The sequence below is a fragment of the Macrobrachium rosenbergii genome, chromosome 28, assembly GCF_040412425.1.
Source record: "Macrobrachium rosenbergii isolate ZJJX-2024 chromosome 28, ASM4041242v1, whole genome shotgun sequence".
Classification (NCBI taxonomy): domain Eukaryota; kingdom Metazoa; phylum Arthropoda; class Malacostraca; order Decapoda; family Palaemonidae; genus Macrobrachium; species Macrobrachium rosenbergii.
The window spans coordinates 35,193,868-35,209,352 of NC_089768.1; the positions used below are offsets into that span (position 1 = coordinate 35,193,868).

At 37.5% G+C, this 15,485-nt stretch overlaps 2 protein-coding genes across 2 annotated transcripts; one reads left to right on the forward strand and one right to left on the reverse strand.

Moving 5' to 3' along the window:
• Nucleotides 1–888: 888 nt before the first annotated feature.
• LOC136853962 (uncharacterized) lies at nt 889–4,622 on the reverse strand. The gene is made up of 4 exons (XM_067129860.1): nt 4,604–4,622; nt 4,001–4,056; nt 2,125–2,396; nt 889–1,473 (listed from the first exon to the last, which is right to left on the reverse strand). Exons 1-4 carry the CDS (start codon nt 4,620–4,622, stop codon nt 1,251–1,253), a joined length of 570 nt encoding a protein of 189 aa, XP_066985961.1. The 3' UTR covers nt 889–1,250.
• A 331-nt stretch (nt 4,623–4,953) lies between these two features.
• On the forward strand, nt 4,954–15,462 carry MED27 (mediator complex subunit 27). The gene is made up of 8 exons (XM_067130593.1): nt 4,954–5,316; nt 7,121–7,265; nt 7,443–7,561; nt 10,346–10,439; nt 12,732–12,839; nt 13,221–13,340; nt 14,526–14,675; nt 14,808–15,462. Exons 1-7 carry the CDS (start codon nt 5,105–5,107, stop codon nt 14,658–14,660), a joined length of 933 nt encoding a protein of 310 aa, XP_066986694.1. The 5' UTR covers nt 4,954–5,104; the 3' UTR covers nt 14,661–14,675; nt 14,808–15,462.
• The last annotated feature ends 23 nt before the right edge of the window (nt 15,463–15,485 follow it).

Below are 15,485 nucleotides of genomic sequence, written 5' to 3' on the forward strand. Positions count from 1 at the left end.
ACTTTATACTGCATTGTGGAGTCTTGTTCTGTAACTAGGAGTCATTTACAGACGCGACTGTACGTGCATCATGTGTAGACACATTGTTATTTTTTCTTCCATTCAGTCAGCACACTTGCTTAACTGTCAAGATATCATGATTACTGAAGGCATGGTTCTTACACTTTCGAGTATATTCCGGTGTAAACCGGCTATCACAGTAATATTGCGGAATAATTGTGCAATCTCCCGATGTTTGTTGCAATCTACAATAGCCTACATTCCTGGTTCGGTGTGTAATAGACAGTAAGCCTCTTGTCTTCGGTTACTCTAACTCCCAATAGTCATCCATCGCCAGCTTTATTAGCCTTCAAAAGTAATGACCATGGAATTTTATTTGCCAAAGTCTGTAACAGCTTTTCGTCAACTGAGCGACCATGGCCAACGACCGTTAATCTACCCGGCCTTTACAGGTAGTCTCTAGTTACACTATATCCATAATTTCGTCCTAGTTATTTTTAAATTTCAATTTCTATTTTCTTCGACTGCTCCTGAAAAAGTATTGACACTTTTGCCAAGGTGCCAACCTACCCTTTCCTATTAATGAAACACTAAATTTTGTGGTGTTCCCATGCAGAATTACCGTAATTCCACAACTGGTATGTTACATACTAGCGTTTCTTTCGTGAAAGTATACAATGCTCAAACTGTATAAACTACGTAGCGGCTCAGTTGTAGCCAATCTTCACTCGCTTAACCTCATTTCAATACTGTAGCCTAGTTTTCGAGTACTCAGGATTGTAGACAAATTGTGTACTGGGTCCTCTCTCAGCTAGTGTAGGTCAGTGGCGGCTGGTTTTACACCAGTTCTAACCTTTACCAACCTCAAAAGGGACTGAAACACGTACAGTTGTTATAGCTTTTATTTTGCCTGCATGCATCAACTGGATTAGTATAATAAAACCACAAAAAGTCCATGGTTATACCCAGCCCATGAACTTCATTTTACAAGCCTGATCTCAGTCATTGTACAACATTCATAATTAAATCAAATTAAGACTTGTTGGATCATTAAACTACCCATTAAATACAGCAGAACTTTGGAAGCCTAATTTCTGCTCAGATTCTGAACACTTGAAGCCACATTTAGCCATGTTAAATACTAATATTCTGAAAACCTACATTCCTATACAGTTAAATACATGATATTTAAAACACTTCAGTTACCAAGGTTATCCTTAAAAATATTAATACATCTAAAACTGGAGATTTTAATTCCTTGCTATTTTAGAAACCAGCTCCATCTTGTCAATAGCATTGGTGAAGGCGTCGAAAGCGGCAGCCACGTGGCCCTCGAGTCCCTGTCCAATGTCCCTCCGGCGTCGATTGGCTCGACTCCCGAAGAGTCGATCGAAAAACTTAATCACCGGTTTCCTCGTTGGGTCGAAGAGAGAGACGAAGAGGAGGCCTCCGCCCAGAACGAAGCCTAGAAGACTGAAATGATAAACAGCGTTAATATTATTAAGGCTTAAATCTCCTAGAAAGACTGCATTCATTATCAGATTATTATGGATAAAGTTTTAGTTACTTAAAAACAAATTTGACTTCAACTGAAGTTTGCTTGAAGAGAAGAGCAACGACACTGCGAAAGCAAGGTATTGAGAGGTTCATTTAACATAGCCAAGTGAACTACGACTGCTAATTTATCTTGCAAAAGCAAGGTACTGAGAGGTTCATTTAACATAGCCAAGTAAACTACGACTGCTAATTTATCTTGCAAAAGCAAGGTATTGAGAGGTTCATTTAACAAAGCCAAGTGAACTACGACTGCTAATTTATCTTGCAAAAGCAAGGTACTGAGAGGTTCATTTAACATAGCCAAGTAAACTACGACTGCTAATTTATCTTGCAAAAGCAAGGTATTGAGAGGTTCATTTAACATAGCCAAGTGAACTACGACTTAATTTATCTTCTGCTTCAGTCAACTACTTGAACAAGATACATTGCACTAACAAGTAGGATTAAAGTAACGAGCAGGAATTGGGTGGAAATTAAACTGAATTAACGCAAGCCTTTAAACTTATTGCACCCAACTTCCAACACCCCTCTGAATAACTGCTTCGTCCCACATCCACAAACACTTACCTGTAGAGGAAATTGCCAGCAAGGCGACTGTCCACGTACATCGAAGAAACACTCCCAGGTTTCTCATTCGTTTCGGAATGCTTATCTCTTTCCAAGTTAAGAAACCCGTGAAGTATTCCTGCACCGGAATGCCCGCTCTCGGGAGTGAATCCTTCTCCGACGAAAGTGTGGTTATCGTCGTATATCGCCTGGTATTCGTCATCGTCGATCGGCACACCCTTCCTGCCACAACACCCACCAGCCAGGCTACCAAGCCTATGTAAGTGGCTAACCTGTAACAAAAGGTAAAATTTGATTAAACAAAATTACTTAGAGATATGAAATACAATCTGTATTATAAGCATCAAAAAACGCATTCGATGAACTGTAAAATTTAAAGTTTTCGAGTTCCCAATTACTTAAGAACTTGCAGATAAATTGTCACCTTATTATACTTGACAGGCCATACTGATTTCGTACATAAAGTTGGATAATACCTTCCCACAAAATTTAAGTCTGTCCAAGAGTTTACTTACTTATAGGTGTCAAAGTTGCCTGCAAAGTGAAAATGGGCACCCAGTTTGAGTCCATAAGACTGATCACGGTTCCTCACCTTTTTTCAAAAGGTCCCACTCCGACAAACGCTCCCCGCGAGAACCCGCAGACCCATACATGACAAAATAGTGCTGTCACTCTGTACACCATATTAATTGTCAAATCCCCAACTATGGTAACAAAAAAAAAAAATATTTGTCCCGGTACTCAGTCTTCCTGATACCTACAACTTACCATAAAAGCAGTATCGCAATGTCACCGGAAGATATGACCCAATTAACAGCCCATAGGAGGGTCTCAAATTTTGTGCTGTTGAAAACGAACAGTTAAAATAGTAAAACCCGAGTTCGTGTCTGGGACAGCAGCTAGTATATGCCAGAAGTTAAAATATTCAGTATAAATATTACAATTTCTTCCCTCTTTTCGAGGGAATGTAACAGCCTGTAAAGTAAATTCTCAATCTAAGTCCTTCTGCCCTGTCACCGAATGAGGCCTCGTGCACCAAAATTATAGAAAGAGGCTTATGTTAACTTCCGCAGTACAGAGTTGGGGAAACGAGCAACCAAAAACTGACCTAGCAAGTATACTCAAATCAAATTTACCTTGCCACAGGTCACTCCAGCTTTCAGTGAAAGCTGGAGGATTCAGTAACTAGAGTCTAGCCAAGACCGACTACATAAGCTGAACACAGAACCTCATAACACTACGCAAACTAAATACTTCAATAAATTTTTAAATTTAAAGTGTTCTCAAAAACTAATAAACTATATAAAGTATTTAGAGAGTTGATGTGCGCTCACACAGTATATAGAGTCAACCGTACATTAAAATATCTCATTTCTGAGTAAACTAAAACAAGATTACAACGTTTACCGGAGCGATACAATGGCTTCAACAAATCACAGCTTAACTTTCAGTTCCTATCAAACAATTTCTAGCATAGCCTTTACTCCATGTAACTCTACTGTAGGCATTAAGGTTCTTTCTTTGCAACGTGCCTTTGGCCCCTATCTGCAACCCTTTCAGTTCCCATTACTGTACCTCCTTTCATATTCTCTGAAACCATCTTACTTTGCACCCTCTCCTAACAATTGATTCATAGTGCAACTGCGAGGTTTTCTTCCTGTTATACCCTTCAAACCTATTACTGTCAATATCCGTTTCAGCGCTGAATGGACTCTTAGGCCCTTGGCCTAAATTCTATATAAAATTCACTTAACTCTACTATTGGAATACTTAGGCTGAACATAAGAACCGACAGAATTTTCACCTCGCCGGTTACTAAACTATGAAGAACGGACACCAGTATATATAAAAATTAAACTATTAAACCACAGCTCACCTGCGAGCCATTGTCACACCACACCTCTTCCACAATGACTGTCGCGCGAAGATCTGCTGCAAGAAAATTACACCTTCGATCGTCACAATTGGCCGTTCGACGACCAATCGGCGTTCTCCACGTCACCGTCAAGGCTTGTTAGCGAACCTGTTGTAGGTAGAATCGGTTCCCGGTAGTTAGGTTTCGCGTTTGTTGTTGTGTAATTGTTTGTAAACTACCGGTATTGCCGTATTATCACCTCTTAGTGTTTAAGACTGCAGTTTCAGGTAGATAGTTAACGAAAGATTAAATAGGCTACATCTAAAACCAAATTATCTTTCTCTCTAAAAATCATACGAGTTTGACATTTTGTATTTCTTTCTAAGCATACTCGAAAGATTGTTCACAAATATTCATTATTATTACTGCTTGCAAGGTGCCCTACAAGATAAGATATTGGCAGTAGGCTATCCCTGAAGGTAAGTCTGTCTAATATGTTGGCAGTATATGGCCACGATGATCCCATATATAAACAGATATCAACTCTTGTCATTTTATTGTAAATTGATTTTCTCATTATTCGTTGTGCATTCATTTCGCTGAGTAGGAATAATAACCACAAACATCCTTCAACATACGCCATCATCGACATTTTTCATTTCCTTCAAAGTTCGACCAGATTTTCTTTTTTCTTATATGTTATCTTGTATATTTATTTTAATTTGTTAATTCATATTTTTTCATTTCCAATAACTCTTCTTTCTGTTACTTCTTTCAAATGAACACCGTATCTTTTGGAAGCTTGATTTCCAAGTCAGTGGCCCCCTGTGGTGAGCTTGTTCCGTATGAATAGGGTCCATCTTCTGTATAATAATAATAATAATAATAATAATAATAATAATAATAATAATAATAATAAAGAACAAGGAACAACACTAGAAATTAGAAAATGCCCCTTCAAACGCACCTCTGTCAGGCGCTGGTCACGAAACCCTGACGGATAAGAAGTAAACAAAGTCTCTGAACCTCTGAAGCCCAGACAAGAAATCCGCTCTGAATACTCGGTAACTTCACGAATTTCGCTCGCATTCGTCCCAAAATTGAATCACACGAATTCAAGTCGCCATGGCAGCGCAAGAGACGACCGGATCGAACGTGGAGACTCTCATGGCGACTTTAAACAACGTGAGGAGTTTGAGGAGCCAGGTGACGCATTATTTCAGGACGGTCGCCGAGGGACCCAAAGAAAGTGAAGAGGATCAGCAACCAAATCAAGACTCTAACAGCGTCTGCGAGAAATACGCCCTCGTTCTGGAGAATATTAAGAATCAGTTGAGGTAGGTTAGAATCATTGGTGTTTCTCTCATTTTTTTATGGTGTATTTCTTTTGGGGGCGTCAGGTAGGGGTCCTCAGTGGTCTGCCAGTTCCTTGTAGGTAGATTAGTTGGTGTTCTTTTTCTTTAAACTATTTTATAACAATTTGGACTTTAAAATATCATTTTCTTTAGGGGGCAGCTTCTGCATTGGTAATTTCTCTTAGGTAGCAAAAAGGGTAAAATTTTACAAGCTGCCAATGTAAAATACCACATACCCTAGGGGTGTTTACTGGTTACAATTTTGGGCATTTTGCTGTATTAGCTACGGAGGGGGAGGATGGCCGGCATTGTCTTACCTTATAAGTCATAATTTGATAGAGACCTCTTTTCAAAAATGTAGGTTACAGTTTCATATCAAGTATTGGCAACTTATAATACCGCTAAAACTTCCGCAGAATAAAAGTTACTCCTACGTGCTCTAAACCAACGAAAAGAACTTAGGCAACCAGGTCAGTTGGCAAATCTAAGCAAAAGCTCTGCCGACGGACATTTCCCAAAGAAGCAGTTGGGCTCTTGTGTTATTTTTCGGAAGACTCCAGCCACCTCCCACATTATAATTTACATTTTTCTTGGGTAAAACACATCAAAACAAAAAGTTTCTTCTCAATGCATAGCCTTCGCAAATGCTTAATAACAGAGAAAAATAATTAATCAGATTACGACTTATACGGTAAGACAATACCGGCCCCACAACCCCCCCTAGATAGTTAATACGGCATGTTCACATGCACTACCGCCATCAAACACTGCTTCCTGAAAGCATTTTACCATCCCTACTGAATACAGTATGACCCAGTTCTAGCACTTCCGTGATCGAACCCCAGAAACTTGAAGGTTAAAAAACGATTTCGAATATGGTAACCAGTTCATAGTTCATATGTTGTTTTAGATGAATTGGTAGGATGAAACTCTAGAATTTGAACCTTCTACCACAGAAGGGTAACCTAGGCCAGTCTGTGTGCTTGATGTTAAGTGTTTCATGGAGGCTTCACTGGTCAGGTGAGGGCACATTGCCCTAAGTCAGGTTAGGAAGGTAAGTTCTGGTTAGGTCAAGGTACGACACTTCAGAAAAGGTTAGGTTAAGGTTGTTTTGGTTAGGCCGCAGTCAGTGCCGGCCTCGTTTCCGAATAGAAATTTAGTCCCACCAATCTGTTTCCTATGTAGTGTTAATTGGGGAGGTCCATGGGAGCAAAACCTCCTTTCTTTCCCTGGCCAGGTCAGGGCAAAGCCCCTAAGTCAGGTTAGGAAGATAAGGTCTGGTTAGGTCAGGGTATGGCGTTCTGGGAAAGGTTAGGTTTGTTTTCGTCAGCAGAATCTGTCGTTCTGAACTGGTTTTTCCTTTGTATTATTGTATGCTTTGAACATTTTTTTTTTTTTTAAATTAATAGGCTACCTCAAAAGATAGCTGACCCCACCCTTATATCCTACAATTTATGGGGACCACAGTGGGAAAGGGGGGTTTTTGGATGGGGGAAAACACAAAACTAGGGTACGGACCCTGTACTATAGGTTAGGTTAGGTTAGTTAGTATAGATAAATGAAATGTGAGACTGTACAGTAACTACTATTTTACTTTACTATGAATATTATTGATGTCTCACGTATAATAAATACACCGCTTATGTACTTTATATTATATTTCTATGTTTCATTATGAATATGGCAATGCCCCAAGGATATGGTAACACTAACAATTTGCCTGATCTCTTTAATTTGATTTTTTTGTCTGTAATAATGCATTGATATTTTATTTTTATAATTGCAGGGATTTAGAAACGCAAGTAGGAGGCTTGACCCCACCAACTACAACTACAAATTTGGGAAATACAGGAGTTATTTCTCTAGATCCTTCTCCTGATAAATTGAGACTGTACCATCAACTTCTCGACTGTTATACATGGACAGAAAAAGTGAGTAGGATTTGAATCTTTATTAGAAACTGTATCCATATTCCACTGATAGATTAGATAGATATTTTCAGATTCAGTAATTGATAGCTAACCTATCAACTATAGCTTTCCAAGATTAAGACATTATATGATAACAGTAATGTTTTCTTGATTTTAAGGCAACTTTTTATTGCAAAGGTACATTGTTATTCAACAACAATGAATCAACTTCTTCATGGTAACAGCCTCAAGAGGTCGTCGGTCCCTATCTCAAAAAGACGAAGACCAACCCAGTACAGCCATAATGTATCACAGCAGTAAGTATTTGAATTATTGCTTGTATACTGTTGGTCACTAATTCCAGTTTTTACAATGATAAGCTGACGTTTGGTGTGGAAGCCAATACACAATTATGCAAGATAGAAGTATGTGGTAGTATACTGAGAGAAAGTGATTATCCCAACAACTAGATTTACTGTATAGTACTAGCATGTAAGTGTAGGAAATTGAATTAAATTATTATTTTTAGTGAATCTTTGTCTAAATACCTTTTTGATAGCGTAGCTACTGTTTGTCCTCAAAGGAGTTACACTCTTATGGTACCCCCAGAGCTCCATAAGACAGACCAATCAATTATAAAGAATTCTCTTATAGTTGGTCTCAGCCAGAATACTGCTTGTTAGCACATGAATAGAATATAAAGGATTCAGGACAGGAGGGCTGCATCTCCTGTCCTACAACGATTACCTAGCTCTATGTCATACTTGCACAGATGTGACAAGAAGTTGGCGCCATCTTCATTACACCCTGGTCTGTCCAAGAGTCCACTTGTCCCCAGAATGTACTCCGGAATCACGTTTGACTGCGCACTTTATTCATCAGCTGTCACGAGTTAAGCGAAGTACTTAGTTTAAGACCCATTGAAAAGTTTTAGTTTCTTAAAATTTTAATGGGCAGGCTTATTTTTGTTTAAATTGGGAACCAGTAAGCCTCTTGCAAGGCGAGACATTAGGAATAGATCGCTAGGCTACGCTGTACAGTAATTGCCGTGCTGTATTTTCTTGTTTAACACACTGATATTTAGCATTAAGGCAATAATATTAGATAATTTTGTTTTTGAAACTTATTATACAATGCAGTTTTTACATTAATAGATAATTTGAAGTTATCAAAAGGGTAAATTGGGGCAGCCTAACTTTCTTGTTTACAAAACATAGCTGTGTTCGAAGTTCCCAATCGTGCTCAACTTACGAGCCATGTTGTTTACTAAAGGCCAGTATTTCCTTGGTAGTATTTTATAATCAAACTGAAGGGTTTTGTGATACCAACAGTTCCCCAGTTATCCTTAATATTAGGGTTCTTTCAAATTTTAAAGGAATACATTCATTTGGATTTACTTCCAACGGGTATTACTCCACCGATAGTGACGTCACAGTTGTTGAGCATTTGTCGTGATGTTTATATTTTTCCTAAGGGAACACAAAAGTATTTTTTCGTAATGGCAAGCTTTGCCAAACATTTTAAAATCTTGAAGATACTGATTTTATACAATTTAGGTACAATAGTTCCAATAATTATTGGTTTGATGGTGGCTGGAAAACAATTGGGGGAGCTTGGGTAGGTTCAGACCAGGCCAGTCCAGTGCACAGAAAGCTAGTGGTTTTCAGTAAATGAGTCTAAAGTCAGCCGATTCATGTGAAGCACATGGGAAATCTCTTTATATATATCAAGGAGTAGGTTTGTATATTTAGAAAAACACAAATTTTATTTTGATTTTATTTTGATTTTATTTATGTACCAACTAACAGCCTGTAGCCTAGGCTACGTTACCTTAACCTTGTTCTTGGGAATAGACCAGGTATTCATAGGTTATGAAATGTGTAGAAATATACAGTATGGATATCCATTTAGTTTTGTCTAATTGAATTGAGAAGCATTGGTGAGTAAATCCTTTAAGGCAACATTATTGTAGCAATTGTGAATTAATATTTTAATATGTTACTACTATTTTATGCATATAACCAGTTGATCATGTTTCCTTACACCACACTGTGGACATGTACTTGTAGCCCTGTAGGCCTGGGTAATTTGAAGTGTTTGCGGCCTATACAATGGTAAAGGTAGCTAACACTAAGTAGTTTTATTAAACACTTGTTCCTTTTATCACTACTGGGCTACTATTATGCAGGGCTTAAGTATTGGTGCCAGTGTGCAATTATTAGTGCCGATAAGCAGAAATTGGCACATATCAGCGCTGAAAATCACCAATTTTCGTTGCTAGACAAGCGCCAAATAACCGGATTGCCGATAACCGAGCCAGCCAATAACGGGGGACTGCCTGTACTAATCCTCTTACACTTCTTCCACCTACTCCTGTGCCTGGCTCCCTTGCTTCCGACTCTGATACCATTGCCAGTCTTGAGTCTAGGTTTGACAAGAAAATTAACCTAGGAGTGAATGCAGTGGCAACATTCATCTTGCACAGACCTGGTGTGTAATGAAGATAGCACTGACTTGTTGTCACACCTGTGCCAACAAGCACCATTCTGGCTGAGACCAACTACAAGAAAGTTCTTTGTAATTGGTTGGTCTGTCTTATGGAGCCCTTGGGGGGACCATGAGAGTGTAACTCCTTTGAGGACTCGCAGAGGCTACCAAAAATAGGTTTTTCCTACGCCAAAACCTGTTTTTTAACTAATGAATCTTCTTTTGTATGGAATTCAGAATGATATTGTAGCCAGATTTATCTTTATTAATGATAAAGTTTGGATTTTTTTGTAAAATTACAGCTTTTTTAAGATGTTGTGTAATTGTGTCATTTTAGTGAATTTTTGTCTAAATTGTTTTTAACTAATATGTCGTATTTTGTGTGGAGTTCAGAATGATATTTTAGCTATGATGAAGACATTAACTCTCTATTATCTAGATTTCTACCAACATGGTAATATTTACTGGAATCTTTGTGATAGTTCAGTGTTGCTTACTCTGTTTCGCTATTGATAACGTCTTTTAGTATATGTTGTACATTGTTGGTAAAGTTGTGAAGTTTTTAAATGATGTACTGTTACTTGATACCGGCATACAAAAGTTTTCTGTTTCAGGCAGGTAGATATGACATTTCAGTCCATTAAACAGATGCTCCAAGTGATGACACTCAACGTCTCTAGACCATTTGGAAATAACGCTGTTGTTCAGGTGAGTTTTTGTATCTAATATAGTCTTTGTAGGTGGGAAGTACAAGGTAGCCTTTGTTGATCTAGAGAGAAGTTTTCTTAAGAAATCCAACTGTGGAAGAAATAAAATTATGTACTGTATGCCAAACAGGATTTTCCTTATCTTTTATCACAATCCATAGAACATTGCAGACCATATAAGGCCTGCAGTGTTCTCTGGATCACTGGTCCTCTTTCAGAAGTAGGTAGTCCCTTTGAACCCTAAGGTATTTACAATATTGAGTAATAAACCCAACTTTTTGTGGCCTTGAGTGCTGCCAACAGCTGTACTATAACTCTCCTGGTTTTTTGTGTGGTATCGTATTCCAGTGCTTGTTAATCATTTATTTTCCACTTGAAATAATATATTTCAGCAGCTTTTAATCTTTATTGCTGGAATTTAATGAGAATTTTACGGAGTACTATAAGGAAGTAAGATATGCTTAGAATTGTTAGTGAGATGTAATAGGAAATGTGTTGATAAAGAGGAGAGGCTTTCAGATTGTATAAAATTTAAGACAAAATTATTTGAAAGATTCAGATTGTATAGAGTTTAAGACAAAATTATTTAAAAGAGGAAAATTCCATGGCTGACAGATCTAAGGCAAATAGTTGTAACATATTTTTCTTATAAGGTTATTTAATAACAATGAAAGTCAGGCAAGATTTAAAGAAAGGGGGTAAAAGCTGAAGAAAGAATAATGCTTCTGCCATGCCAGGTGGAAGGAAGATTTATAAAAAAGGAAAAGAGAAGTAAGGATATCAGTGGATTTTAGGAAGGAGTTTGATGCAAGAAAAGGGAAATGCTGATTGAAGTAATGAAAAAATATGAGATTCCCTTCAAAGTAATTGATACAGCAACTAACACATGTAAAGAGATATCACAGATATTGACTTCGGACAGTGTTTAGAGCCGGTAAAGAAGAGAGTAGATAAAGTAAAAGATTTGTAAATGACATGATTAGAACAGATTGATTTTTACAGATAATTCATTGTTAAAAGCAGAAAATATACAAGATACAGAGATCTGTTTGCCCAGTCTAGTAGGAGCAGGGAGGAATGGACTATTAATTAAGAAGGAAAAAATGAGTGTCCTCACTTGCAACAAGAAAGATTACAGCTTGATGATTCTAGTGGAGGCTGGGAGGTATGGACATAAAATTAGTAAAGAAAAACCAATGTCACAAGTAACAAGAGAGGCAAGTCAGACAAGATCAAAAGTATTAAAGTGTTCGAGAGGTTAAATTATTCAGCCATTATAATAGAAAGCGAAAAATTACATATTCAAGGACCATGAGAATGAAATGATGGCAGTAGCATAACTTACGTTTTTGTAACTGATATATACAGTACTGTGTTAGTTACTAAAAGCTGCACAACAGTTTTCAACTCATTAGATTTGATACTTGACCATAACTTGTTTTAGTAAAATGTAACAAATATACATTCATTTTTCACAGTGGTGGAGGAAAGACTGTTAAGAAGTTCACAGTTAAATTTAAGCTGCAGGTTGAAGCTGCAGCTGAAGAAACAAACGGTTAAACACTTCTGTACAGGTGAAAGCAGTGTTTGAACTGGTGAAAGCTGTGTGGAATAAGATGCTGTGTATTTATGCACAAGCATTTGGTATACAGTATTTGTAACTGTAAAGAAAGTTTCTTTCCTAACATAAACCTTTGTTTTATGTAGAGCCTCCTTTAGACATTTGATCAGATTCAATTGACAATAGAAATGTAAGCTCCCATTGCCATATGGGATAACTTAATTGACTGTTTACCAACAAGGTTTGACGGTGTGTTAACTGCAAATGCTAGGGATGTATCTATGTTTAAGCAGTGTATTTTATGTTAGGTTACATGGAAGTGGTTTTGATATAAGTAACACCTCAACTTTGCTGACTTCTGTGCTTATTAGCTACAGTAATATGATTATTTTTATTAGCTACATTAATATGATTATTTTTTGCTATGTTGCTGTTTTAGATGTGATACATTTTTAGATAAATGTCTTGAATTGAATTTTAATTGTAAAGTGTTCGTTATCTTAGGTGAGGAACTATGTGAAAATGCTGTTAGCTGTAAGATGTCCAGCAAATATTCAAGTGGAGGCTAAATACTTAATAGATTTTGTTACTTGTCAGAAAGCCAGACTCTCAAAGTGAAGGTGTTACTGTCAATATTTTTTTTATTTGTCTTCTTCGATTAGTAGAGTGAGTAGGCAATACTGCCAACAATTGTGCACAATCAAACCCTTTCCGTGTTTTTGCTTTTTCTAGGTGACACTAGGGCGTGTTCTCAGGGCTGTGGTGACTCTTAAAGGGCTTCTGATAGAATGGGTTGTTGTGAGAGCTTACAATGAACCGCTGCTTGATGAAGAAGGCAAGGTAAGTGGAAAAGTGTGTTCTAACACGGAAGCTAAAAAAAAAAAGAGCAAAAATTATCTTTTGTTTATACGGTTTACAACCTTCTACGTCTGCTTAAACAACCTGGTGAGGGTGGGCAAACTGAGTATTGAGTATGTACTTTGCAACTTAATGTAGAAGAGGTTAGAAGTGGATGAAGCCTTCATCGTACCTGCTAAATCTAGTCATTCTTATGTTTTTACCAACTTATTACTATGTAGCGTTGTATTGGTAATGAGTAGACAATATGTGAGAGTGCTAAGTAGTACTCTATAGGTATTAAATAGAAAATATGTACAGTGGTAAAGTTATATTCTGTAGGTTATCAGGTAACATTTATTAAAGTATCTCTTATTCTCACAGGTTGATTTATACACGCCTTCCCAGTACAAAGTTTTCCAGAAAGTGACTGATAATGCCAATGCAGCAATGTTAAACTTCTGTTCTCCTGGTTTTACAGATTTATCTGTTCGTTCATTTTTTGTAAGTACTGTATTACAAATGTGTCATAGCATTCTGCTGCTTATAACTTCAAGTGAGAATTGTGTAATGATTGCAATTTGTTTATATTAAAATACAAACCAGTGTTTACAAAAACTAAAGTACAACATGAAGTGATGTTAGATTAGGTAATAATAGTGCTGGTACCTTGTGTAGATGTGGTCAAGTACAGGTACATGAAATTTATTAAGGTGGTTAACCCTGTAGCTGGGTAGTGTTGTCAGTGCACCTTATGTGGTTCACTACAGACATTACCAAAGTGTGCTTGCAATGTTCCCCAAGCTGCACCCACTTTTTATCCTTTTACTTAACCTCCATTCCTGCCTTCTTTTGTCATTCTTGCTGTCCTGTCTCGTGCTATTAATCCTTAGTGCAACTCTGGTATTTTTTACCAGTTCCACCTTTAAATCTTTGTACTTAATCTCCTTTACTTTCTGGGAGTCATTAGCTTGCTGCTCAATAACTCCACCTCCCTCTTTTCACACACTGGTGCTGAATGGCTGAAAGTGCCCCAGTGCCTGGCTTGACAGCCTAAATTTCTTAAAAACAAATCAAATCAAAACAGTTACAGGAAGAAACTTTGCCAACTCATAGGGATGACAATCATGTTTCCCCTTTCACTCTTCACTTTCTGTCAGAAGTCTGGCAGTTGATCATGCAGTTCTTGCACTCTGTTCAACATGTCAGAGGCACGGGACTCTTCCTCGCTTCATTGACCAGGAAGAGAACCCAGATGTGGCGAACTCCAGTCAGTTACTCAGATTCCTCCCTCCTTATGTAAAGGACCGATGGTTTGTATATTGTGTAGGAACAAATGACAAATTTTTAAAGAAATTTGTATTTTTTGTAACTATACAAATCTGAAGTCCTTTACAGTTTTATGCCCACCTCATGCCACCCCTCAATCTGATACCTGGGCCGAAAGGCAAATTGGAATGCTTACATCCAGGCAGGCGGGACTCCTGCCTACCAGACAGGAGTTGACTGCCTAACCACCTTGTTCGAAAGTTTAACATCCGTTCCAGCTTTGCTGAAAGTAAATCCCTATGTAAAGGACCTCAGGTTCATATAGTTATGAAATATACAAATTACTTTAAAAATTTGTCATATTTATTTTTTGTGAGGAAAGAAATTATGTGCATTTAACAAGTTTGCCTTTCCTTCCAGACATGGCTACACAGCTACCAGTCCCTCTTCACTGATGTGTGCAAACGCTGTGACGTGCATTTGCGCAACCACATGCCCCCTACTTGGCGTGAATTTCGTACTTTAACTCCCTTTCATGAAGAGTGCAAACCTTGAGAGCTTTGTATACCAGTCAGTTTGTAATAAATTTATATAGTATTCTGTGTATTGTATGCTTCCTTTGCAATTGTTTATATTTTTTGTGAATATTTCCATTACCAACACCAAGTTATATGCCTAATCAAATTTTTGTTGCAATTACAGGAATAGATTAAGGATAAACCTGAGGCGAGTGACCAGGCATTGAAAGCTACTGATTATCCAGCCTTTTAGAAGGAAAATTCACAGAAAGTTGTAAATACCCAATTTTTAAAATTTTCTGTTTTTCTTGGTCTCGGGAAGATGGGGTGAGGAGTAATGTCATTTTCTTAAAGAAAAATATTATGTTATTAATGCTGTTGGTCAGGTAATCTATGACAGTCAAGAAAAATTTCTTCAAGGATCTCCCTTGATTTGACTGACAAATAAATGCTCATCTTGCAACACACTGCAGTAAGCAAAAGGGAACTTGGAAATACAATTGAAACTTGCTTATGTAATACTTGAGGGGATTGTTATTCCCCCTATTGTTTGTGTAGGCTGGATACAATAAAACAGGGAGAAATAAGGGGCTGAGAAAAGGAACTCTATGGATAATGGGTTTTCGTGAAAAAGTTTGTTTGATATTTTAGAAACTTGGTTGTTTCATCACAACCCCATCAGTCATATCATGCCCAAGTTCCTATCTAAGTGGAAGGATGGGAAGGTTGATAAGGAAAAATGTATCCCTTTTATTTAGACAATTAAATGTGGAACATGACCACAGTGTATTTTGTAAATAATTTATAATTTTGTCCTACAAATAAAAACAATCAAATTCTGATTATTCTCAGCCCTAGTATA